Raw genomic sequence first — 24929 nt, 5'->3', positions numbered from 1 at the left:
GTTGGGGACAAGCAGGTTGGCGGGGGGAGAGGGGCATTTGGGGGCAAGAAGGCCGGCAGGGGGGGCAGTTTGGGGTGAGCAGGCTGGCAAGCAAAGTGGTTAGGGGTGATCAGACAGGCAGGCAGTTGAGTGGTTAGGAGACAGCAGTCCTGGATTGTGAGAGGGATGTCCGACTAATGGTTTAGTCCCGGATTAAACCCTCAGTCAGACATACCCCAAGAGGTCCCAGGTTGGAGAGGGTGCAGGCCGGGCCGAAGGACACCTCTCCCCTCCATGCATGAATTTCATGCACCAGGCCACTAGCCCTAATATATCTAAAGCCAGACGCCATCATGACGGAAACAACTGGACAGACTACTGAACAACAGGCTGCATGGGGCAACAAGGCTGGCAGTGGAGGTTAGTGAAGGATGACCAAATGACTGAACAGCAGGCTGCGTGCATGACCAGGACAGCAGGGAGGATAGTTGGGGGCGACCAGGCTGGTGTGTGTGTGGGGAGGGGGGCAGTTGGGGGCAACCTAGCCAGCAGGGAGTGCAGTTAGGGGTGACCAGGCCAGTAGCGGGGGTGGTGAGGGGTGACCAGGCCAGCGGGGGGGGGGGCAGTTGGGAGCAACCAGGCCAGCAGGAGGGGGCAGTTGGGGTGACCAGGCTAGTAGGCAGAAGTGGTTAGGGGTGATCAGGCTGGCAGGGGGAGGGAGTTAGGGGTGATCAGGCAGGCAGGCAGGCAGGTGAGCAGTTAGGAGACAGCAGGTCCCAGATTGTGAGAGGGATGTCCAACAGCCAGTTAAACTGGCCATCAGACATCCCCCGAGGGATCCCAGATTGAAGATGGTGCAGGCCAGGTTGAGGTGACCCCCTCCACATACACACACACACACACACACACACACACACCCTGTGCACAAATTTCATGCACCAGGCCTCTAGTCTATGTATAACAAACTAGAGGCCCAGTGCACAAAATTCATGCACTCAGGGTGATTTCTCAACTTAGTCTCTGCCCTCTCTCAGTCCAGGAGCCCATGGGGGATATCCAACTGATGGCTTAGGCCCGCTCCCTCTGGACATCTTTAGTGCTGCCACAGAGGCAGGAGAGGCTCTCGCCACCACCCCTGCGCTCATCAGCCATGAGCCCGGCTTCTGGCTGAGTGGTCCTCGCCCTGTGGGAGTGCACTGACCACCAGGTGGCTGCTCCTGCATTGAGCATCTGCCTCTTTAAAAAACATTCAAACAGCACATAATAAAGCAAGATGTAAAAGTTCCCATTTTATCTAAGTCACTAGTTAACAGTTTCTTTTATATCTTCACAGAAATTTTCTCTGTACATATTATATGCTATACTGGAACTACCCTGTTTCCCCGAAAATAAGACAGTGTCTTATATTAATTTTTGTTCCCAAAGATGCGCTAGGTCTTATTTTCAGGGGATGTCTTATTTTTCCATGAAGAAAAATACGGTACACATTTATTGTCAAATGAAAATAAAGGAAATTTATTACCTGTATACGGTACGGTTGTATGGTAGTTGTCAATACAAACCAGACAAACTGTGAATCCTACAGTATCAAGAATTTACTCATTTATTCAATGACAATCATGCCATCATCTTCTGGAACATCATCATAACAATCCAATTCCTGCATTTCCTGGTGAATTTTTTGTGACTCCATTTCTTTCAGAATCTGTGGACCAAATCTCTCATGTTTAGCCTAGGGGGGGCCTTATTTTCGGGGGGATGCCTTATATTTTCACTCAGAAGGAAACCTGTAAGTAGGTCTTATTTTCGGAGGATGTCTTATTTTCGGGGAAACACAGTAGTTTCCCCTGCCTGCACTTAAAAGTATACATGAGACCCCTTTCAACAGTAGTGTGCAAAACTTGATTCTTTTGGATGACTACATCATACTTAATTGTATGGCTATGGCTGAATTTATTTAACCTATTGATGGACCAGTTGGTGTTTTAGAATTCAAAAAAATGCTGCAGTTAGCAGCATTGTCTTGTATTGTTCCATATTGTGCGAACATACTTGTAGGATAAATTCCTGAGTTGGAAATACTGAGACAAAGAGTACTCATGTACATATTAATAGCTATTACCACATTGCTCTCAAAAAGTAGAACCAATTTACACTCCCATCAACCATGCTTGAGACTGCTCATTTCTCTCTACCCTCACTAACTCTGGTATTAGCAAACTTTAGTCAATGTCAGTTTGATAGGTGAAAAAGATGAATTATTGTTTTATTTTGTATTTCTTCAATTATAGATGAGCCTGAGCATCTTTTCATTTGTAGTTTGGCCATTTGTATTTAATTTCTGTTAACTATTTGTCACTTTTACCAATTTTCCCATTAGATTATTTGTCTTTTTCTGATGTAAAAGCTTGAAAATATTAAGAAAATTTGCCCTTTGTCTTATATGCTATGGATATTTTTGTGTAGTTTTCTTTCACTGGGTTTGGTCTTTCATCCCTCTTCTTTTGGTCTTTCATCCCTCTTCTTTTTATCCTTGAAAGTTTTTACATGGTCAGGTTGATCATATTTTTCTTTGTGACTTCTGGATTTATGCTAAGCGTAGAAAGGTCTTTCACATTCCAGGATATTGAAAACATTCATCCTTATTCTCTTTTTTCTACTTTAATGTTCATATGTGTATTAGGGTTTGTTTTTATACAGTGTGCATTTCTATTACAAAGGGTTTTTTGTACTATAGTTTATTTTGGTGAAAGAAGGAGACAGATGAAGGCACAACTTTATTCTTCAAGCAGATAGACAGTTGACCCCATATTAGTTATTGAATAACTCATCTTTTCCTAGATGTAAGAATACTTCTGAGATGAAGCTACATCCTGTAACCATAAAAATCTTGTGTGTTTACATGTGTGGGCCCTACATATGCTGTAGGAGCTTGACATTTTTATAGACCCAAAGACCCCTGCTGATTTTTAGTTCCATTAACAGATTAAAGAGTGTACAAAACACGAAGTGATGAAAATCAACTATGCCCACTAATGAGTTTCCTGCACATATAATGCCTTCCTCTCCCTGCCTTCTCTCTAGACAAGTTACTACTATAAAGTGATAGTTGGGTTGGTTGCCTGAGAGTAAATCCTACTGGTCACTTGAAAGTCTGTATAGACAAGTGCTGACTTCTACCTAGAAGCACCATATGGCACTACTTTCCTACGACACTCTGACCTCACATTCTTGGGTCTGTAGCTCCCATAAACATATCTTCCATACTTGTCAAACCATATGTCTAAATTTTGGTTCAGAAAAATGGTTATAGGATAAATTTTATGTCTTTCTTCAACCATGACCATTTTATACTAAGTTCTTTTTTAATAAAATACTTTTCAGTTGTTTTATGAATTTCTGGAAGATTATTTTGGGTGGAAATTTGAAAACCAGTACATCAGATCTCATTTTAAATTTGGCACAATATGACCATTTAAAGAAAAAGCTTGATTTCTTTACTCAAGCACCAGGCTGTTTGTTTTTTGAAGGCAATAAACAGTACTGCTCATTTTTGAATCCCTGCAAAGCCTAACATGGTACATGGCACATAGTACTCACTCAATATGCATTTCTGTAATGTATGGATGATTGTAGGAATGAAGTAATAGAACAAGCTTTTCAAAGTTTATCCATCAGCAAATCCTATTAGCTCTGTCTTTAAAATATATCCAACATGTGACAACTACTCAAACTCTCAGCTTGGTGTAGGCCACCATCATATCTCACCTGGACTAGACCATTGGTCTCCTTACTAGTGTCCCTGTTTCTGCTTTTGCCTCCATACATCAGCCAAAGTATTTCTTTTAGAAGTTAAATGAGATCATAACACTCTAAACCCCCAGTAGTTTCCATCTTACTCAGAAGTAAAAGCCAAATCCTTAAAATGCCCATTTTCTCATCTGCCCTCTCATTCTCTCTTCTCTCTCTCATTCTCTCTCCTCCCTCTCATTCTATTCCACTTATCTGGCTTTCTTTCAGTCTCTTGAACATGCCAGATATTCTTTGGCCTCAGGGTCTTTGCATTAGCTGTTCCCTCTGCCTGGAACACTCTTTCTCCTTCAGTCTCTCTCAAAGTTCCATGAAAACAGGTGTTCTTTTTCCACTGCTACCATCGTCAGTGCTCAGAATATTGCCTGCTGTATGGTAGACACATATTTGTTGGGAAGAAAAAGAGAGCAAAGAACTGAAGAAGGAATCAGAAGATGGGAGGCCTGAAACTAAATTAAACTCATGGGTATAAAGATTTGGCCATAGAAACAGTGGCCTCTAGTTCTGTCCAGGTCTTAGATTCCATACTTGAGAAGGGCTGTAAACTTGACAACTTCTCTGTAATTTCCCGTTGTCTTTCTAACCTACACAATTATGTTTTCATTTCTTTCCTCTTGCCTTGGAAAAACACCTCTGCTGTAGTTCTAATCGACTCTCACCTGGCACTGAAGAATTGACAAATGACATATAATATATAGCCTTAACTTTCTGTTGTTCTTTGTAGAAACTAGATTGTTTCTCTCCAAATCGCACTTGAGTCCTGTCACTGCAGTGGTTGCTGTTTGGCTGAGACCTCCCCTGAGTCTGCTGTTTACTTGGTAGGCACTGTGCTTGCCATTTTGACCACCCTTACCTGAGGCTGCCTCCTCTCCTCTATTGGGCCTTTATGTTCCTTCTCTTGGTTTCTCTTTTGGATTGCATGTTGCCTCAAATAAAATTGCTAACAACATATGGCCTGTTATGATTCTCTTTTCCCAAACTCTGCCATTTTGTATATTTGTGACACACTGCAGATTTTGTGAAGATTGCTTCATAATATTTGTTTACCATCTGCTGCACTCTATTTGGTATCTTGCTAGGATTTTTTCCTCCATTTTAAGTGACATTAACAAAATCCAGCCAGTACATAGACTTTCTGGTTCTACTTTTGCTTCCCTAATGTGCTGGAAAATCATATTACTATGCTCCAGGCAACCAGAGAAGCCTGGAATCTCATTGTGAACCAGAGTATGAGATCCATTGCACCCGCCCTCTTTCTTGGTCATATCCGTAATGCTTTTTGGTCAGATGGCAAAGAACCTTCATGTATAAGACAAAAGGAGTTCAAATTATTTTTTGCTACTTCTTTCTACTTAGTACCACTACTTTCTAATGTTATTTACCAACATATTTATACTTTTGAAACTCTGTCATTTTAGTAAGTTTTTATGATTTATAGTTCCAGTTAGTGTACTTTTTATAGCTAATCCAGCTTGATAGGCAAATAGTCAGAGTCTGCTAGATAGGCTGTGTATGTCCAACTTTTATTGAGAGAAGTATGTTAAGTCATTATCATACTGAATTGGTTGGTGTATATTTATACTTTCTTATCCTTTAGTAACTTCTTAAACCTGTTAACTCACTTTCTTTATTTTCTCCCAGCTTTATGGAGATATAATTGACATATAACATTGTATAAGTTTAAGTTATATAGTGTGCTAAATTGATTGAAAAATGATTATTAGTTAACACCTCCATTCTATCACATAATTACCATTTCTTTTTTTGTGTGTGTGGTGAGAACATTTAAGATTTACTATCTTAGCAACATTCAAATATATAACACATTATTATTGGCTATAATCACCATTAGATCTCCAGACATTGTTATATTTATAACTGAAAGTTGTACCCTTTGACAAATATCTCTCTCATTTCCTCCAACCACTGGCAATCACCACTTTACTTTCTGTTTCTCTAAGTTTGGGTTTCTTAGATTCCACATATAAGTGATATCACACAATATTTGTCTTCCTATGACTAACTTATTTCACTTAACATAATGCCCTCAAATTTCATACAAGTTATCAGAAATGGGAGGATGTCTTTATTTTTTCTTTTCTCTCTTATTTATTTTATCTGAGGATGTCTTTATTTTTCATGGCTGAATAATATTATGCAGTGTATGTGTGGTGGACATTTAGGTTGTTTCCATATTCTGGCTATCTGTAATAATAAAAGCACAATATGCAAATTGATCACAGGGCCAAAAGTGGAATGGCCGTCCAGACGACCTTCCAGACAAAGCCGAGGCTGCAAGGGCCTAGCCTTGCATGATTTTGTGCATCGGGCCTCTAGCTATAAATAATGCTGATGAACATGGGGGTGCTGCTATCTCTGCAAAATCCTGATTTCATTTCCTTTGGCTTGCTGAAAGTCTATGTACTGGCTGGATTTTGTTAATGTCACCAGAAGCAGGATTGCTGGAATTTTTAATTTTTTGAGGAACCGCCATACTGTTTTTCATATCTGCTGTGCCAATTTGCATTCCTTCCAAGAGTGCACAAGGGTTCCCTTTTTTCTACATCTTCACCAATGCTTGTTATCTCTTGGCTTTTTTATGATAGCCATTCTAACAGGTGTGAAAAGATACCTCATTGTGTTTTGTTTTGTTTTGTTTCTAAATATGTTTTTATTGATTTTATGAGAGAGGATGGGAGAGGGAGAGAGAGAGAGAAACATTGATGAGAGATAAATGTAGATCAGCTGCTTCCTGCACATCCCCTCCTGGGGATCAAGCTCAAAACCTGGGCATTTGCCCCTGACCAGTAATTGAATCAGCAACCTCTTGGTGCATGGGGTGACACTTAATCTACTGAGCTAAACCAATTGGGCTCATTTTGCTTTTGATTTGCATTTCCCTGATAATTAGTGATGTTAAGCATCTTTTCATGTACCTGTTTTATGTCTTCTTTGGAATTCTTTGTCTCTAGAGAGAAGTATATTCTCACTTTAAACATCAAAGCCAATGGTTTGCTCTTGGGCTGCCCTCGGGGATTAGGTTACCTGGATTTTTGTTAGAATTATTAGTCTTTTCATAAGTGTGATTACTTTTCCAACTCAGTTTCCTCTTTGACAAGAACTAGGAATCTTCATTAAAACTACTAATCACAATTATTAGAGTGAATCAGTCCCCTCAAAGGGCAATTTGTAAAGAAAACCAATACATACATAAAATGGGGCTTTTTTTAAAAATTAATCCATAAAAACTGTTAATCTCTGTGTCATGTAAGCCTGATTTCATCCTCAGACTTGATTAGATAAAATGCCTCTTTCAACTTCTCAGAACTCTTTCTCTTGGAGTCAGACCCCTTATGGGACAGCCCTAAACACTTTGCCACTAGGTGGGCTATTCTGGCCATGTAGCTTCAGTTTTCTGTACAAATTAAAGCAAAATACCTTTGTAGTGTTTCATAACTGCTTTTTGTGGAATTGCTAGATAATAAATTATTCTGGTGGCTGACTCCCCCTCACAGTTTTTTGTTGAATTAATCCCTAAGATATTTCATAGAATTCTAGAATTTCAGGATCTTTTGCCTTAAAGATTCAAGCTTGGTCTGGGGAGCTTGTTGTCATTCTTGATTTAGAGAGATGTAATATAAATTATTTCTCTGGAATCCTTGTCCTCTTTTTACAAATTATAAAAAGACTAGAGGCCCGGTGCATGAAAATCATGCACTGGAAGAGGACCTCCCTCAGTCCCGCCTGCACCCTCTGTAGTCTGGGAGACCTCGGAGGATGTCCAGTTGTTTCGCTGAACTCCAAACAGTTCCATCCCATGTACATATTGAAATTTGAATATAAGCAGTCCCTTTGTAACCACCATCTCTGTAGCTGGCTCTGGTGTAGAAATGAGGTTTACAAAAAGCTAGTTTGTTCAGATTGAAAATATTACCAAGTTCAGGACTTTATCAAAACAAATCTGTTTTTTGTGTTTTGGTTTTTTAAAAAATCATTTTAGCACACATCCAAAAAGAGAATTTGACTTGGTTTTAAAAACAAAAATGTAAAGTGCTTTCATGGGTATAATATGCAACATTATATTCCTTTATACTATATCTGTTTTTCCCCTTTTTTCCTGCATCTGTAAGAAAACTTTTTTTTAAAATATATTTTATTGATTTTTTACAGAGAGGAAGGGAGAGGGATAGAGAGCTAGAAATGTCGATGAAAGAGAAACATCGACCAGCTGCCTCTTGCACACCCCCTACTGGGGATGTGCCCGCAACCAATGTACATGCACTTGACTGGAATCGAACCTTTCAGTCCGCAGACCGACGCTCTACCACTGAGCTAAACCGGCTTCAGCTGTAAGAAAACTTTTTGACTTAACCTTGAAAATTATAGTTTCTAGAACCTGTGTAGAAATTTTTTTGTTTCCAAAATTATAATGGCTTTGGTTTCATAGATTCTATAACTTACAAAGCAAAAGAAAGAAGGAAAGTGTTAGATTCCTATATATCCTATATATATGTAACATCTAGGAATGTACCACCTTTGTCACTAAAAGTCACCATTGTGTGTCTTTTATACTGAAAACAGGCAACTCTTGATAGCATAATGCCAATAGTGACTTTAGACAGTTTCTACCTGTATAGGTATTTAGTATGACTTGATGATACTGATTTACATAGAGTTGGGGAACTATTTTGCAGTTAACCAGGATCCAGGAACAAATGCTTTGGAGAGAAAACCCCAGAAAGAGCTTTGGGCTTGATCATTGAGTGAGGCTGGCTCAAGTGCTAGTTTCCATCATGATGTCACATTGCTGTTGGCTACCAAAAAAGGAAAAGGCAGTAGCATTTTGCTCTGCAATCAGTTAATTGGGAGAGAACACAGGCTCCCTTATAGGGTTCCCAGAGCCTGGTCAGTGAACAGGGGTGTATCTTCAGAACTGCAGCCGGACTAAAGGAGGGCTGGTGGGCGAAGAGCCTTATGCTGACTGAACTCATACTGTCTTTTCAGTAAGAATCCCCAGAGTATGTGATGTAAGCAAAAGGGAAAAACAGATATAGTATAAAGGAATATAATGTTGTATATTATACAAATGAAAGCCACTTTACATTTTTGTTTTATAGCCAGGCCTGGGATCAAATCAGCAAATTAGAAACCCAAGAGTGACCAAAATAAATAGAACCACTGATTGTTTAATAAGCACACTGAGACATCCAAATGAGAGAGTGGCCCCTTCTAAGTTGTCCCCTGGGAATCTGTGCACTTTTTCCAACAGTGCTGCTGTTGCTAAAAATATTTTGGGTATTTTTCTTTTAACTGTACAGTTAGAGTCTACCACATAGGCTGTTCTCCTGTTGACAGATGTTTATCTTTAGAAAGATGAAGAGGCTAACTAAATATTTAGAAATAACCAAAAGTCATTCTGAGTTCTTCTTGGCGGGAAGTGTAGGAGAATGATCAGGTGGACAATTTTGTTTGGGTTAAAAGTGAGATCTGATATTTTTACGTGGTCTATTTTCTAGTTCCTTTTTTTAAATATATATATATATATTATATATATATATATATATATATATAATATATATATATATATAATATATATAATATAAATATAAATATAAATATATATATATACATATATATATATATATATATTATATATATTCATTTCAGAGAGGAAGGGAGAGGGAGAAAGAGGAAAGAAATATCAATGATGAAAGAGAATCATTGATTAGCTGCCCCCTGCACACACTCTACTGGGGATGGAGCCTGCAACCTAGGCATGTGCCCTTGGCTGGAATCGAACCTTCAGTGCACAGGCTGACGCTCTGTCCACTAAGCCAAACCAGCTATCTTCTAGTTCTTAAAGCAGTTTGTGAAGAGTTACTTCAAAGCTACTTTGAATAAGGGAAGCATAGTTGAAATAAGTACATTGTTTCTGGATGTGTCTACTTTGATAATATAGTTAGTCAAATGAATACATTCTGGTTATATATCTTGAAAAGCCTTATTATCCTCTAGTTTAAGACTATTTCAAAGTACCATGAATTGCTGTTTGACACTTACTATGGTCAGAGTTCCCAGTACTAATGAAATTGTAAAGAAAGAGAAAGAGAGCTACTAAATAGAATAGGATATGGAGAGAATGTTAAAGTTGCTTTGCAAGTTTACCTTACACTAGGCTCCCAGTTTTTCTTCTGTAAAAAGGAATCTATCTATACTAACAAAAGCCTAGGTGGCCCTTTCTCGATAATCTCACGTCATCACAAGATGGCCACCCTCAGGTCATCACAAGATGGCCACCGCAAGATGACTGGCGGAGGGGGGGCAGTTTGGGGTGGCCAGAGGGGGACAGTTGGGGGTGACCAGGTTGGTGGGGGAGGGGAGGTAGTGAGGGGCAACCAGGCCGGCAATGGGGGGAGGGGCAGTTGGGTGCAACCAGACTGGCAAGAGGGGGGCAGTTGGAGGCAACCAGGCCAGTAGGCAGAGGTGGTTAGGGGTGATAAGGTTGGTGGAGTGGGGGGACAGTTAGGGGTGATCAGGCAGACAGGTGAGCAGTTAGGAGCCAGTGGTCCCAGATTATGAGAGGGATGTCTGACTGCTGGTTTAGGCCCGATCCCTAGGATCGGGCCTAACCCAGCAGTCGGACATTTCCTGAGGGGGTCTCAGATTGGAGAGGGTACAGACTGGGCTGAGGGACACACACACACACACACATACTTCATGAATTTTGTGCACTGGACCTCTAGTATATATAAAAAGCCAGTGACTGGAATGCCAGAACGATCGGAATGACCGATCATTATGACACCCACTATGGCCGGCCAACCAGCCCGATCAGGGGTTGGGCCAGGCAGGCAACCTCCCGCTGCTTCTCCCTTTGGTCAGCCCCTCCTCCAATCAGTCCCCCCATCGAGGGCAGGGCCAGCTGACCTCCTGTGGCTTTCCCCCCCCCGGCTGACCTGGTCCCAATAGGGCCCCAATCAGGAGTGGGGCTGGTGGTAAACCTCCCATGGACTCTCCTCCCAGCCAGCCCAGACCCCTGTTGCCTTCCCAGCCCTGATCAGGGGCGTGGGTGGTTGGCAAACTGCCCGTGGCCCCTCCCTTCAGCCAACCCCACCCCTGATCACCATCCCCCATTGGGGATGGGGCTAGCCAACCTCCTGCAGCCTCTCCCCCCTGGTGTTCATCTGCCACAATGGGGCCCTGTTGGGGGTGGGGCCATCAGCCAACCTCCTGTAGCCCCTCCTCCCAGCTTGTCAGTTTCCCCCCCCCCCCCCCCCATAGGCCTCCATCACTACCCACCTACCCATGCACTGGGCCTCTAGTAATAATAATGTCACACTATCTACATTATAGAACCATTGTGAAGTTCTTCAGGAGGTACTTACTGCATATGAAGCACTTAGTGCCTTGGGTATAATGATGATCAGTAAATGTTAGTCATTTTTATTATGCTAATGTGACATGGTGGGTTGCCTGGAAGAGAGAAAGAATGAAGGAATAGAGGGATAGGGTGTTGTGTGGGAAGAAAAAAGTACTGACAGTAGAATACAACTGGCCTGCCTTCAGTTTTTAAAGTTCCCCAAACCAACCTGTTTTAGTCATAGTCCTAAATACATGTCATGAATGGCATGAATAATATTTTAGTTTTTAGCTGCCCCTTAATTTTTCAGTTCTTTATTGAGATTCTTATTGTATTCTGAACAAAAACAGAGCAAAACAACAAACCTTAACATCCCCCAAAGTAGGGTTTTGAGGATTTGGATATCAGTTTGTAAAAACAAATTATATTATGTTTCCAGCTGATGTGGTTTTTGTACTAAAAAATGCAAATCTTATCACTTGCATTACGTTGCTTTTTAAACAGATGAAGATGAAGATGGTGATCGAATTACAGTGAGAAGTGATGAAGAAATGAAGGCAATGCTGTCATATGTAAGTATATTACAAATGAGGACTATCTTAAATACATTACTGTGATTAAGGATGCTGTTTCTTGGCAGAATGAAGGTATAAAAATAAATCACAATTGCCAAAACATTTTTCTATGTAGTATATAAGGTTTTCAAAGATTTCCTTATGTGAAAGTTAAGGGCATTCTTTCCAAAAAACACTTACTGATCATATCATGAACATTAAGAATAATGCATCTTAATGACTTTTGCATTAGGTATGGTGCAGACTAAATGGACTATCAATTTCCTGTGTTTTTTATGCAGTACTTAAAGTAACGGCTCATTAAAAATGAACCCCTGGGCTCTAAAAAATTTTTCAAAATCTACTTTCAACTGGCGATCTCTTTCACCCTTCCAAACACAACTCTAGTTATAACGTAGCTGCAGGCTCAATATGGATACGCAATTTAAAGATGTGCTCTCCATTATTTTATCCACCTCCTCATACCCATCCCAAGATGAACTACTATGGGGTGACTTACTGAACCAAAGTGATTTGAATATATTCTGAAATGACTTCTGTGTTTTGGATTCCAGTGAAAATTTGCATTAATGCTTGTCACAGGACTGAAGTAGATCAACAAGAGAAAAGACTACATTTCTAAAACTTTAATACTGAGCTCCAAAAATTCAACTGTGATAAAATAAACAAATTTCCTCTTGTTTTACTTTATTTTATCTGAGTTGGTAAGTGTTTACAAAATCTCTGACGGTCTGGTGGAAAAACAGTGGACTGGAAGCCAGGAGACCCAGCTCTTTTCTGGTTTCCTGGCCTCAGGCAAATCACTTAACCTTTCTGTGCTATCATTGCCTCATCTGTCAGTTGTGGATAATAATACATGTCCTTTTTACCGCACAGGGTCATTGTAATGATCAAATAGGGGAGTAGCCGTGAAAGGCCTTTGAAAATGAAAAGTTCTATACAAATGCAAAGTGGTATTATGTTGGAAATGATAGTGAGACACTAATCTTAGCTAACAGTTAGGTTGTAGGTAGTTGATAGACTTCAACTTCAACCCAAGGTATTGTCTCACTGTAATGAAAACTGTAAAATGTCTGTGTGGGTTTCTGCCAATAGTTTTAATTTAGGGTAGGAGGAAAGCGAACAAGAAGAACAAGAAGAATGGCATGATTAACAGAGCGTTGCATTCAGAGCTGCACAGAGTAGGAAAAGTCAATTTCCCATTGACTTCCCATTAACTTACTTGAGAGTCCTTGTGCTTTGAGAATTTAGAGCAGGGCTCATCAGCACCTTGAAAGGTAGAGTAGGATGGTCTGCTGAAAGGTCTAGCACTCGTATTGATAGATTTCTAACTCTCCTGGGAATGTGACGTGCTTATTTTTAGAAAACACACACACACACAGGTTGGTTCTAGTTTTTTCACATGCATCTATTGCAGAGTACGTTACTGACAACAGTATACTTTCATTATGTCTCTGACATATGCACATTAAAAGGTGTGTTTTCAATCATGTACTTTTGAGAAGATCTGACAAATGGTGCCTTTTAAGAATGTTATTGCATGTGATCATAATAATAATTTCTAGGGTTTTTTTGGTGCCTCATCTATATACTAGATGCTTATGGTATTTCATTTTCATTGGTTTTAACCACTCTGCGAGGTAGATATTGTCATTTCTATATTTTAGATGAGGAAGCCCTGATTAACAAACATGCTGAAGGTCTTAGAAGCTAGTATGAATGTAAATATGGAATGTAAGTTCCATTTCTTCTCTTAGCTAGGTAGCTAGCTCAGTTGGTTGAATGTTGTTCCAATATGCCAAGGTTGCAAGTTCAATCCTGGGTCAGGACACATACAAGAAACAACCAATGAATACGTAAATAAGTGGAACAACAAATCGATATTTCTCTCTCCTTCTCTCTCAAATCAATAAATAATAACTTTTTTTAAGTTCAGTTTTTTCTTATACCAAAGCTCATGATCCTTTACGCTTTACACTGTTTCTCTCCTATTCACCTCCATGCACATTAATATTGGGATCTTTCTATGTTATAAACACTATTAAAATCTGAGTGATTTGTTTTTATATAACCTTAGTTGAGCTATCTGAGTATATATTTTGTATGATTTCTGCTTATTTTCTCAAATGCAGTGCTTAGTTTTGTAGGAAAATGTTAGTTATGTTATTCTTTTTAAACTTCAAAGTTCCTGAGACTTTTTGAGAGCCACTTTTTAGTCTGAAAAGAAATCAACTAGCTCATTGATCCCCAAATATTTAGGTTTCATGAACTAATCACTCTTTCATTTTTAGGTTGGAAGACAGACATAGGCGTGGTAATGTTTAATTTTGCCAATGAAACCAAACCTTAATACATAAACTAATAAAAGTATCTACTGTTAATCATTATTTTATTAATAGAGTGAGAGTTATTTAAAGATTAAAACATTAAGCAGTACATAATCTCAAAAGTAAAGATCATTAAAGTGAGTAAATTTAGTTTTAATGTAAAAACTCACTACATTATTCTTTCTGTTAATTTGCTGTGGATATTGAAAACTTTTTTTATGAATTGGTAGTGGCTTACAGATTGTGGTCAGGCCAATTATGTCCAGATTTTCTCACTAATTCACTTAACAAATACTTAAAAGGCCTAGCTGATATGGTTGAGTTAGGTTAGCGTGTCATCCCACACCGGAGGGTTGCAGGTTTGATCCCCAGCCCTTTGGTATTTCTTTAATATAAGCAAAGCAAAAATAGAAACACTTTTACCACAAATCTTTTAATTATTCTTTCCTATTGATTACAAAGTTTAAATGAATAAACAGCCTGAATCTCTGCCTAAAATTTAAAAAAATTTTTGCAATGCCTAAGTTGTAACTTGCAAAATTGCTTTTTTTTTTTTTGCTTTTTTTTTGCTTTTTTTTAATTGGATACAAGCATTTTCTGGCTTTGGGCCAACAGAAGCATAAGTTGTTGGGTGTGTTTTTTTTTAATCAGTAATTTAAATAGATTTTTGTATTAGATCTGAAAATGTTGCCTTTTTAATTGAAAACTTATCAATTATTTAAATTGTTAGCAGCCTTAGGCTGTTAATTTTATGTATGCCATAATAGTGACATACAGTGGGTTTTGATACATGTGACACATGGAATATCGCATTGTGCTAAGGATTTGTCATAACAATAGATTGTTGTGTGTTGTTTAAGTAATAACCAATATATTAAACCAAAGTGTTGCCACACATTAGTTCCATTTTATATAAGTTATTTAGAAGTTGCATTCTTTTCTTCATTGGATATATTTTTAAGAGATAATGAGAAGAAAACAAAGCTATAATAAATTGTCTTTTGAGAAAATTTAAAGTAATTTGGTCTCCAAGGAGATATTTAATGTATTGAGAGAATTCAGCAGCCAAGTGTTATTATAGCACCATTGTGATAGCTCTCTGTGTTTTGTTATGAGTTTGTGTTAATCAACAATCTGTTTTTATAGCGTAGTTTCTTGTAAGTTATGTTGTTAGAATATTCCACTTCTGGGATCATGGCTTTTTCTCTGACACTGTTGTATCTTTTTAATTCCTCCATAAAGTATTTTTTTAATTAGAATTTGAAATGCTTTATTAGGAAAAAAATACACCCAACCTACATATTTTAAAAACTGAATACCTGATCATTGCTAATTACTTAAAGGACCCTGTTAAATATTCCCTTAATGTAGTTTACATTTTTGTTTGTTAGTTTGTTTTCCCCCTCATTTCCTAGAAAGATTGAATATAGTATGCTGATTTTCTTCTTCCATTTTTTGTATTTGTTGCCTAGTAGTGCTGGCTTCATTTCCCTACAGCATCAAACAACAGTGCTGGGCCTTGTTTATTGATTCCTCATAAACTTTGTCTATCACTGAGGCCCAGCTGTAGGAAGGGGTTATTTTCATGTTAACCTCTACTTTTGGGTGACCTTTCATAAAGAAATTCAGTAGTACATTTTACTTTTGTAAGTGGGTTCATATTTGTTTCTGCTAAATCCTATGTCTAGTAGAGGATTTATTGTACTTGGTTCTCTCGATACTGAGGCGCTTGTATGAGTGCAGCCCAGTAGTAACAAGAATAATTTTCTTCATTTTGCCCATTCTCTCTCTATATACCATTTCCCCCCACATTGCCAAAAAAGAATGGGATGAGTTTAACTGTAAAGCCTCCCATTAAGGCTGAGCCCCTGTGTTTTAGTAGAGTGTAAGTATTCCCTGTGGAGCACTTGGCCATAGTTAGACGTGGTACCATGAGGGAAACTACTTCTTGACCTCTATAGCACTGTGTAAATCGGGATGTGATTAGCTTTAGCCTACCTAATACGCACAACTTGGAGATCGCCTCTAAAATTATACAGTTCCTCAAGTAGAGTTGGAAGGGAGGCTTAGCGGTCTTGTTCATCTGCTTCATTTCACAGAGAAGGAAACAGGCCCAACGAGATCAGATTCAATTGGAGGTTATTTTGGTATGAATGGGAAGGTCTGGATATAGATCCAGGCCTCTGGCTCCCAATCCTTTCACTCCCAGTCTCTTCACTCCCAATCTTAAGTGATGTTTTTGTTTTGGCATCTATTGAGGTAATATTATTAATATTAAATATAAAAATACTCTGGGTTTTTAAAGTTTTAAAGGTTTTCTTCTTACCTTTAAGGCTGAGTTTTACCTCAAATTTTCTTGCTGTTAGGAGTTGAACATTTTACAGCTTTAGCCTTTGCTATTAGAAAGTTTCATTCAAAGAGTAAAGAGACCAAAAGCTCATTTTTCACATGGTGCTTTTAAATATTCAACATATTGAGTAGGTCTTACTTTGAACTTACTTTGTGCATAGAAAATTCAGCTCAAGTCTTCAATGAGCAGTTAGTCCCCTAATTCAATGCAATTCATCCAAACAAACTGTTAATGCAGTATATTCTCCTGGTAGGGTGGAAAAATGATGAAAAGAGTGAGAAACTGAATGAAATAAATAAATTGTTTTGGAAATTATTCCATTTTTTTTCTTCAAATAATAACATGCTCTAAACTGTAAGTAGAGTTATTTCATTCATCGAATAAAGCTTTTTTTTGGGGGGGGCAGATTATTTTAACTTTTTCTTCTATTTTGTCTGGGACATTTGAATGATCTTGAAATAGTGATAAAAATTTAGCAGCCTCTTATTCAGTTCTGTTGTGAAATATCTTGGGGTACCTGTTCTGGTAAGAAGCAGAAGCATACTCAAATTTACATTAAAACAAGGGGTTTATTATGCAGCTCATGGTGGCAAAGGAAAAAAATGAGCATAAGTAGGCCACAGCCAGGATGGGACCTATATGTTGTCATGAATGTGACCATGCTCCCAGTTCAGCTCTATCTCCATAGAGGACTCAGGTTGATTCCTCTGGGGTCCTATTTTGTAACAGCTAGCAAGAAGGGACAGAGCCATGTTGTACAGCAACTGGCCCCTTGGGGGCTCTGGTGAAGAGCTTTTCTTCAGGGGAAATGATGGACTTCTGGCACTAGGATTGCTGTTGGCCATAACCCTGGTATTAGGCCCTTGTTGGCAGCTCCTAATGAACCTCTATGCTCTCATGGCCAATTTTACTGGAAACAAGAAAGAGCTGTTTCTAGATATCTCTGAGAGGTAACTCTGTCACCATACAAAGTTATTCTATTATTCACTATATTCCCTGTGTTATGCATTCTATCCTGTGACATATATTTTATAACTGGAAGTTTGTATCTCGTAAACCCTTCATCTTGTCTTCAATTTCAATAGCCTCCTTCTCTGGCAACCATCAGTTTGTTCTCTGTATTTATGAGTCTGTTTCTAAATGTTTTGTTTGTTCTTTTTCTTTTTAGATTCCACAAATAAGTAAAACCATATGGTCTTTGTCTTTATCTGACTTATTTCACTTAGCATAATACCCTCTAGCTCCATCCATGTTGTTGCAAATGGCAAGATTTTATTCTTTTTTTATATCCGGGTAATATTTTATTGTATATATATCCATTCATCTATTCATGGACACCTTCATTGCTTCCATACCTTGGCTATTGTAAATAATGCTGTAATGAACATAGGGATGCATATATCTTTCAAATTAAGTATTTTTGTTTTTTGTTTTTCAGATAAGTACCCAAAAGTGGAATTGCTGGGTAGCATGGTAGTTTCATTTTTAATTTTTTGAAGTCCCTCCATACTTTTTTCCATAATGGCTGCCCCCCTTTACAATCCCACTGACAGTGCACGAGGGTTTCCTTTTCACACCACACCAAGACTTGTTTGATTTATTTATTTTTTAATATCAGGTGAACAGTAGATGGGATCTTGATGAAAGCACTATCAAAATGGGCTAAATACAGCAGTCTATTTGTAAGGGAATGTCCCATTTGGCCTGCTGTCTGCATGGCCTGATGGTCCTGTTTTATTTAAGTGGCAGGTTCCCTGAAGCTACTATTTAAACTTCTATTTTAGAAATACAGCAGAATTGCTGCAGCCTGGAAATAGGTTAAAGGTTAGTGTAGTCACTGCCTCAGGCTAACTGTGGGGATGACTCTGAAAGCTTCAGCGGAGAGGATCCTGCAAATTTGGGACCATTGCTGAATACAAATTTAAACTCCTCTGCAAACTCACATTACCTTAAACTTGTCCGGGTTGAATTTCATCTGATATTGTCTGCCCAAAGCTCTATTAAGACCAGCTGGAGCTCCCTAACAGTTTTACTAATCAAAACAAAGTTTTATCATTAAGTTGGCCAACATACTGTCTTTTTCACTTCCAAATCCTTAATAAACACATCTATCCAATAACTTTATCCTATAAATAGGCCCCAGAGTTGTTCTCTGTCAACCTTTCACTGTAAGACTTTTCATTGTGCTTTTGTTTCTTGTCACCTAATTAATCCCTGACCATATGTGGCTAGAGTCATTTAAGGAAGAGCATCTGCACATTATTGTTACCTCTGCCGGGGCAATGAGGTGAGTGAGGAGTGTGTGTGTAGGAGGGGTTGGGGGGGGGGGGGGACTGAAGCCAGGTAAATCTGTAGCTATTAATTTGGTATTCACAATAGATCGGCTTCATATGTTATTTTTTAACACTGGAGCAGTTGTGTTCTCTTCCTAAGAGATCAGTGTCACAGAGGGAAAGTTTCTTAATGTAAAGTGTAAAAAATAATTGAAAGAAGGTATAATGGATGACACTTCTGAGTAGTGTTGTAATTGAATTTGTAGTCATTTGACAGAGTTAAGATTGTTGGGTTCTTCACTGGGGAAAACCAATAAATTAACTATGGACTGCAAATAGCTGGTTAGTTTATTGATTATTGCTGTAATTACTGACTGAGCTACATATAATGGGGTATGCTTACAGTATTGACAAAACAGGAATTTGAAATTTTTATCATTAGGGAAAAAATAGCATGCTCTTCCTTATAAGATGAAATACTGCACTAATTATATTATCTGTTAGAAGACATGCTAAGGAGAGACTTAGGAAACTGTTGTTATAAATGTATAGAATAATAAATCTTTTTTATATGTAAGACTTGCCACTGAGTAAGATAGAAGTACAACTAATGAGGATAGTTATCGTGTATTAGTTCCTTTCTGCCTCCTTCCCTTAAACATCTGGGGGAGGAGGGCACCAGTTATGTGTAAGGCACAGAGTAGGCATTACATGGCAGTACCTATTTAGGGTTTAGGAGATGCAGGCCTTTTTGAAAATCTACAACGTTGTTTTTTCTTTTCCCAGAAAATTCATTTTACGTTCTGTGGCATTTCACATAATTTCAGCAACTTTAAGAATCTCCTGAGGCTCATATAGACCCAGGTTAATACCTTTGCATTAAGAGAAAATACATAAGACATGGTCCCTGCTCTTGATGAACTTCCGTAAGAGAAGCAGACATTGTTCCTCATAGTACCCTTTTCTTATTTTACTATTTATAGTACTGAGGTAATTGAGGGAAAGCAAAAGGACATTGACTCAGCCTTGGTAAACCAATTAGCTAAATTCTTCTGTACTTGGTCTAAAAATTTCAGTGATCTTGTTTAGGAGTTTCTGTGTCACCTACTGTTATAAACATTTCCTTCTCTGTACTGTTGCTCAGAAGTGGGAGATTCGTACCACTGTTCGCTCTTTCAAGATTTTTTTAAAAGTATTTTATAAGAAAGTTTCCCATATACCAGCTACTTTGATTCGGTTGTCCTAACACCTTTATGGGGTGAGCAAAGGAGGTATTTTTCCCATTTTTACAGCTGAGATTACCGAGGCACAAATTGCATGCGTTTTTCAAGGTCACACAGCTACTAAATGTAGAGCTGGGACCTGAGATCACCCACACACTGATTTTTCCATTTATTCATACAACCAGTTTTCCATACAGTAAATATTTATGGGATAGCAACTATCTGGTCAAGTGTTATGCCAGGTGGTCGAGGTGCAGTGAGCATACAATTTATTTCTTCAGGAATTCACTGTCGAATCAGGGAGATTAACAAAAAAGGAGATAGTGTTCAGTGTGGGAGGATAAGAAAAGCTCATCACCCAGCATAGTGGTAAGTGCGATAAAAAGTTCAAGAGTTGCCGAAACCGGTTTGGCTCAGTGGTAGAGTGTCGGTCTGCGGACTGAAAGGTCCCAGGTTCAGTTCCGGCCAAGGGCATATACATTGGTTGCGGGCACATCCCTGGTAGGGGGTATGCAAGAGGCAGCTGGTCAATGTTTCTCTCTCATTGACGTTTCTAGCTCTCTATCTCTCTCCCTTCCTCTCTGTAAAATATCAATAAAATATATTTAAAAGGAAAAAAAAAGTTCAAGAGTTAAGTGCTCTGTAAGCGCAGAGGGGCACCTGGCCTAGCTTTGGGGACAGAGAAGTCTTCCTGAAGAGGGTGATGCCCAGGTGGATTAAGAGGACAAGGGGACTGGGAAGGGTGTTTTGGGCAGAGAAAAGGGTAAAGGCTCAGGTGAAAGGATGCCTGGTGCATTCAGGAGGAGCTACCTGTGATTCAGTGTCTTAATGGGCAGGGAGGTTGACGGGGGGGGGGCGGGGGGGGGATATGAGATGAGGTTGAGAAGGAAGGTGGGCAGATCATGGAGGGCCCCAGCTTGAGGGATTTGAGAGGTGGGAAGATGCAGAGTTAATAAGTCTGCTGATTGAGTGTGGGGAAGAAGGAAAGCTAGGTGCTCTGGATTTCAGATGTCTGGCTTGGAAAACTAGGTCACTGTGATGTCATTTACTGAGAGAGTGAACCCAGGTGGCAGAAGACAGGTCTAAAGCATGTGGGAGGGGTGGGAGAGGTAGGGACCTGTTGAATCCGAGGTGCCTGTGGACAACCAATTGGTTATGTACCGAATCTTAGGAGAGAAATCTGGGCTGGAAATAAAGATTTGTGATTCATCAGCTCCTAATTAGTCTCAATGACTCCTCTGGTAATTGAAACCTTTGAAGTGGCTGAAGTTAACTCAAGGAGAGTATAAAATAAGAAGAGAATGTTGATGAAAAACCATGGGGAACTCCAGCATTTAAAGGATGGGTGGGAGGGAAAACACTTACAGGAAACGGAGCACAGTGGTTAGGGAGGTAGGAAAGCCAGAGAGGGTCACTGAAGAAGGAGGGAAGGGCCCTTGTCAGCACAGGAATCTGCAATGCACCCTGCTGCCTCCTGTATCCCCAGCCCCTGAAGGATCAGGTGACCTGGCCTAACCCACACAGGATATGAATGAGAAAGCAAAGCTCTCCGCCAGCTCAGCAGCCCACCCAATAGCCTGCTCTATCTAGTTAAATGTTTTTGTGTGTGAGAAATATCAGATAATGTACCTTTTGGCTTTTAAATAGTAAATATACATTTCTTGTTCTGAGAGCATGAACTAGAATGAAAGAATTACTTCTCTCTATTCATTGATAAATCCTTTGATTTGTCTGTGAAATACAGGGGTGATGAGCCTCACAGAATAGGGTAAGGCTGTGGCAAATTAAATGAATAAATGTAGGTATGTAATGCTGAGCCCGACACAGTAGGTATTCAATGAGTGATAGTCGTTTCTGTCTGTGTGTGTCGCTCTCTCTTTGTCTCTTCTCTCTCTCTCTTTTAACAGAGAACTTGTGTCTTGTAAAATTAAACTGCAGTTTTGGAATTCAGGTTTTTCATATGGCAGATTTCCATGAAGGAAAAAAACGTTGTCATTATTGATTGAATTGTGCTTTTAGAATTAGAATTAGGTTTATAACCAATAGGAACATTGTTTGATAAACTTGCAAACAAAACAAAGCCAAAAATTGTTCCTGCTATCCCCTTGTTGAATCTGGCCCTCTGTTTCAAATTAATTAGATTTTTGGATAACTATGCTAAACTTTGTCACATCCTTATTAAAATTGTTTAAGGATTTTGAAGAACATCTCAAAGGGACTCTGAAACTAATCTGAGTCTGGTACTGGAGATTCCATTAGCAATCACAAACCTGATTAATCTTTTACTCAGTTAGCTGATTGATTATTGCTGCAATTACTGCATGTAACGGATTCTGCAAGGGATACCAGCAGGCAACATTTTGTAACTGCAGCTGATGTGTTCATGTTGAGCACAACGTTTTATACATTTTTATACAAAATTGCTCCTGTATTTTTAAATGCTGGAGCATATTTGCTTAATATTTTTATAGTATTAGAATTTTTTAAATTTCTCAATTACTATTAATGCATTACAGTTTACAAAGTGCCTTCACTAATTCTATTCTGCAGTTTAATTTTGAGCCTTACAGTAACCATGTGACATAGAGTAGATCTCTTTACTCTAATTTGGAGGAAACTAAGGTTCACTAAGGTTAAATGACTTCTTGGAGGCCACTACAAGTTAATAAGTGGCAGAGTCAAGACTGGACCCCATTTTGAGCAATACGTATTTATTAAGTACCTATTATGTGCAGGGATTTGTGTTAGGAGCAGTGAAAGCCAGGTTAGAATTATAGAGACTAATCTCAGGAAGTTATTTAGATAAACTTCAAATTATGACTTCATTAAAGTTATAACAGTTACTGTTATTTTTCTGTCTAACCCAGGTGAAGCATCTTGGCATACAAGATTTTGGCCTGTGGTTTGTTAATTGTTGTTGTTGTTTTTTCATTTTATTTTTGTCTAGTAGGAGTCATCTTTATCATTGTTTATGTTTTATCACTATTTGGAACAAAATTGGAAAGAATCCCTTTAAAGAGAGAATATATAAAAACACTGAGAGGATTAAGATCTAAAAATTACTTGCTTTGAAGCTTAGTAAGTGCTGTCTTCTATTTTCTCATATAAGTCCACATTGATCCTGTGCTCAGAAATGGCCAGTACTGCTACTCGTGGGTTTGAGTCCTCTACTCCTCCAAGTTCCTTGCTTATTTCACTAGGCAGCATAGGCCTGCTCTGTGCCAGGAAATGCTGTGCGTGGCCCGAGTTTTATCCATGCCCCTTAGGGAATGCCGTGTAAGTAGTAGCCTGAGCTCCTAGGCCTGGCGCCTTGTTGGCAGCCTCCTGGTCCTCAGCAGGCCTATTCCTCAGAGGCTAGGTGCCTGGAGTAGGCCTGAACCACGGGTTTAATTACCGTCCTTTTATAGCTTATCCTTGATGGTGAATTACTTTGCTGTGTGGAACACAGATTCTCTGTTAATACAAACACAGATCAAAATCAGTATTTCAGCAGGACAAAATGTTCCCTGAGTTTGGAAGAATTGTAAAAAACAAAAAACAGATTCTAACTACTTGCTTTAGAGGAACTGGCAAGTGGCATACTTAGTATCATTACTGTGACTGAGTTAATCATACCATCCAAAGAAGTGTTTATAGGTTGCTAAAATCTTATAATGATTATAAAATATATATATAGCTTTCCAGTTGATTTGGCACAGGTTTGCAATAAAAGAGAAATCATTTTTTAAAATTTCTTTGGTGAAGTAAATAAAGTTGAAAAACAGGTCAATTTCATGCATGCAAGGTTTATAGTAGGGAAAAAAATGCATTGCACCTATTGGGACCCTTTGCATTTGAGGTTATTTGTTTTCAAACTTGACCCCAAGCACCAGTTTCAGACAACACTATAATTAATTTGTTAGGTAAAGCATAAGGATATTTTATTTGTTTTGATTTCTAGGACTGTGGTGAAGTAGTAACTGAAATTACTAACCTATTGTACATAGCAGTTAATTAAAGAAAAGCATTAACTATAGGAGAACACACCACTGCTGTTGTCTTGTATCAGTATAAAAAGGCAGTAATTTTTTTGACAGCCACTGATTGGAAAGTTGCTTGCAGCCTTCCAGAAGCAAGGGGGTACATGCTGTGGATCAATAACCGGCAAATTTCCCATTAAAAAGAATACTTGAGCAATGTTCCAAATAGCCACTGGCATCTTAATTTTCCAAGGAAACCTCAAACACTGGTGTGCTGAGGACAAGTCATTTTCGGACAATTTTTCCAGACTACTTGTTAACAGTTATTGCTGTCCCAAAAGGTTGACAGCTTACATGATTGATATTTCATTTACTTGTCATCACTGTTTGAGTAATAGCGACACTATATTTCTGGGGTTTTAAGGAATACAGTCTCCTGAAAGACATCCACTTTAGTCTGTATTCCGGAGAGTACATTGCATACGTTTTTGCTGTATGTATATAAGTTTTTACATCCATAGAAAGAGAAGATCGGTTTTATCTACAGCTTGAAAGCCCTTGGAGAGCAGGGCACACTTATATCAGTCCATATCTGTCATAAATTCATCTTCACCTTGTTTTTAAAAGAGCCTTAGACTTGTTAACTTTTTTATTTCCAAGTTGACGTAGAGTTTAAGATGTAGAAATAAAGAATTACCTTATTTCTAAGGGAAACAAAAAAAACTTGATCTTTTAATAATTTAATGTACATAAAAGCAATAAGGAGACAAAAATCTATATCTTCTCAAAAGAAACTTAATGTCAGTAATAATGATCATGGAAGAATATTCTGAAAATGTAGTAGTTAAATAATGTGCTTTAATATAAAAATAGCCCCTCAAATCACAAAATCAGAAGTTTTCATTGTTGATATTTTGCCACCAAGAACATCACTTTGTTGTTTGTCAAGTGTTAAGGAAGTGAGGGCACAGAAGAGGTTGCCAAGTTAGATGAACATAAGCTTATTGACTCTCATATTAAGGAAAATGGGAATCAGACTATAATATAACCTATGGAATGAATCAGTTTTTGAA

General features: G+C 38.6%; 1 protein-coding gene across 12 annotated transcripts in view; it reads left to right on the top strand.

Annotated features, from left to right (window-relative positions):
* Positions 1 to 24929, top strand: part of MAP2K5 (mitogen-activated protein kinase kinase 5) — a 242176-nt gene that overhangs the window by 13218 nt on the left and 204029 nt on the right. For all 12 annotated transcript variants that reach the window (XR_004987983.2, XM_036437910.2, XM_036437900.2 and 9 more), the window contains exon 3: positions 11654 to 11721. Coding sequence is in view for 11 of the 12 variants with exons in the window: in XM_036437910.2 (XP_036293803.1) it covers positions 11654 to 11721 (68 nt within the window). In the remaining variant the exon portion in view is untranslated. The remainder of the gene's footprint in view (positions 1 to 11653; positions 11722 to 24929) is intronic.

This window comes from Pipistrellus kuhlii, unplaced genomic scaffold, assembly GCF_014108245.1.
Source record: "Pipistrellus kuhlii isolate mPipKuh1 unplaced genomic scaffold, mPipKuh1.p scaffold_m20_p_1, whole genome shotgun sequence".
In the NCBI taxonomy this organism is placed as follows: domain Eukaryota; kingdom Metazoa; phylum Chordata; class Mammalia; order Chiroptera; family Vespertilionidae; genus Pipistrellus; species Pipistrellus kuhlii.
This window is presented reverse-complemented; position numbering and strand designations above follow the sequence as displayed.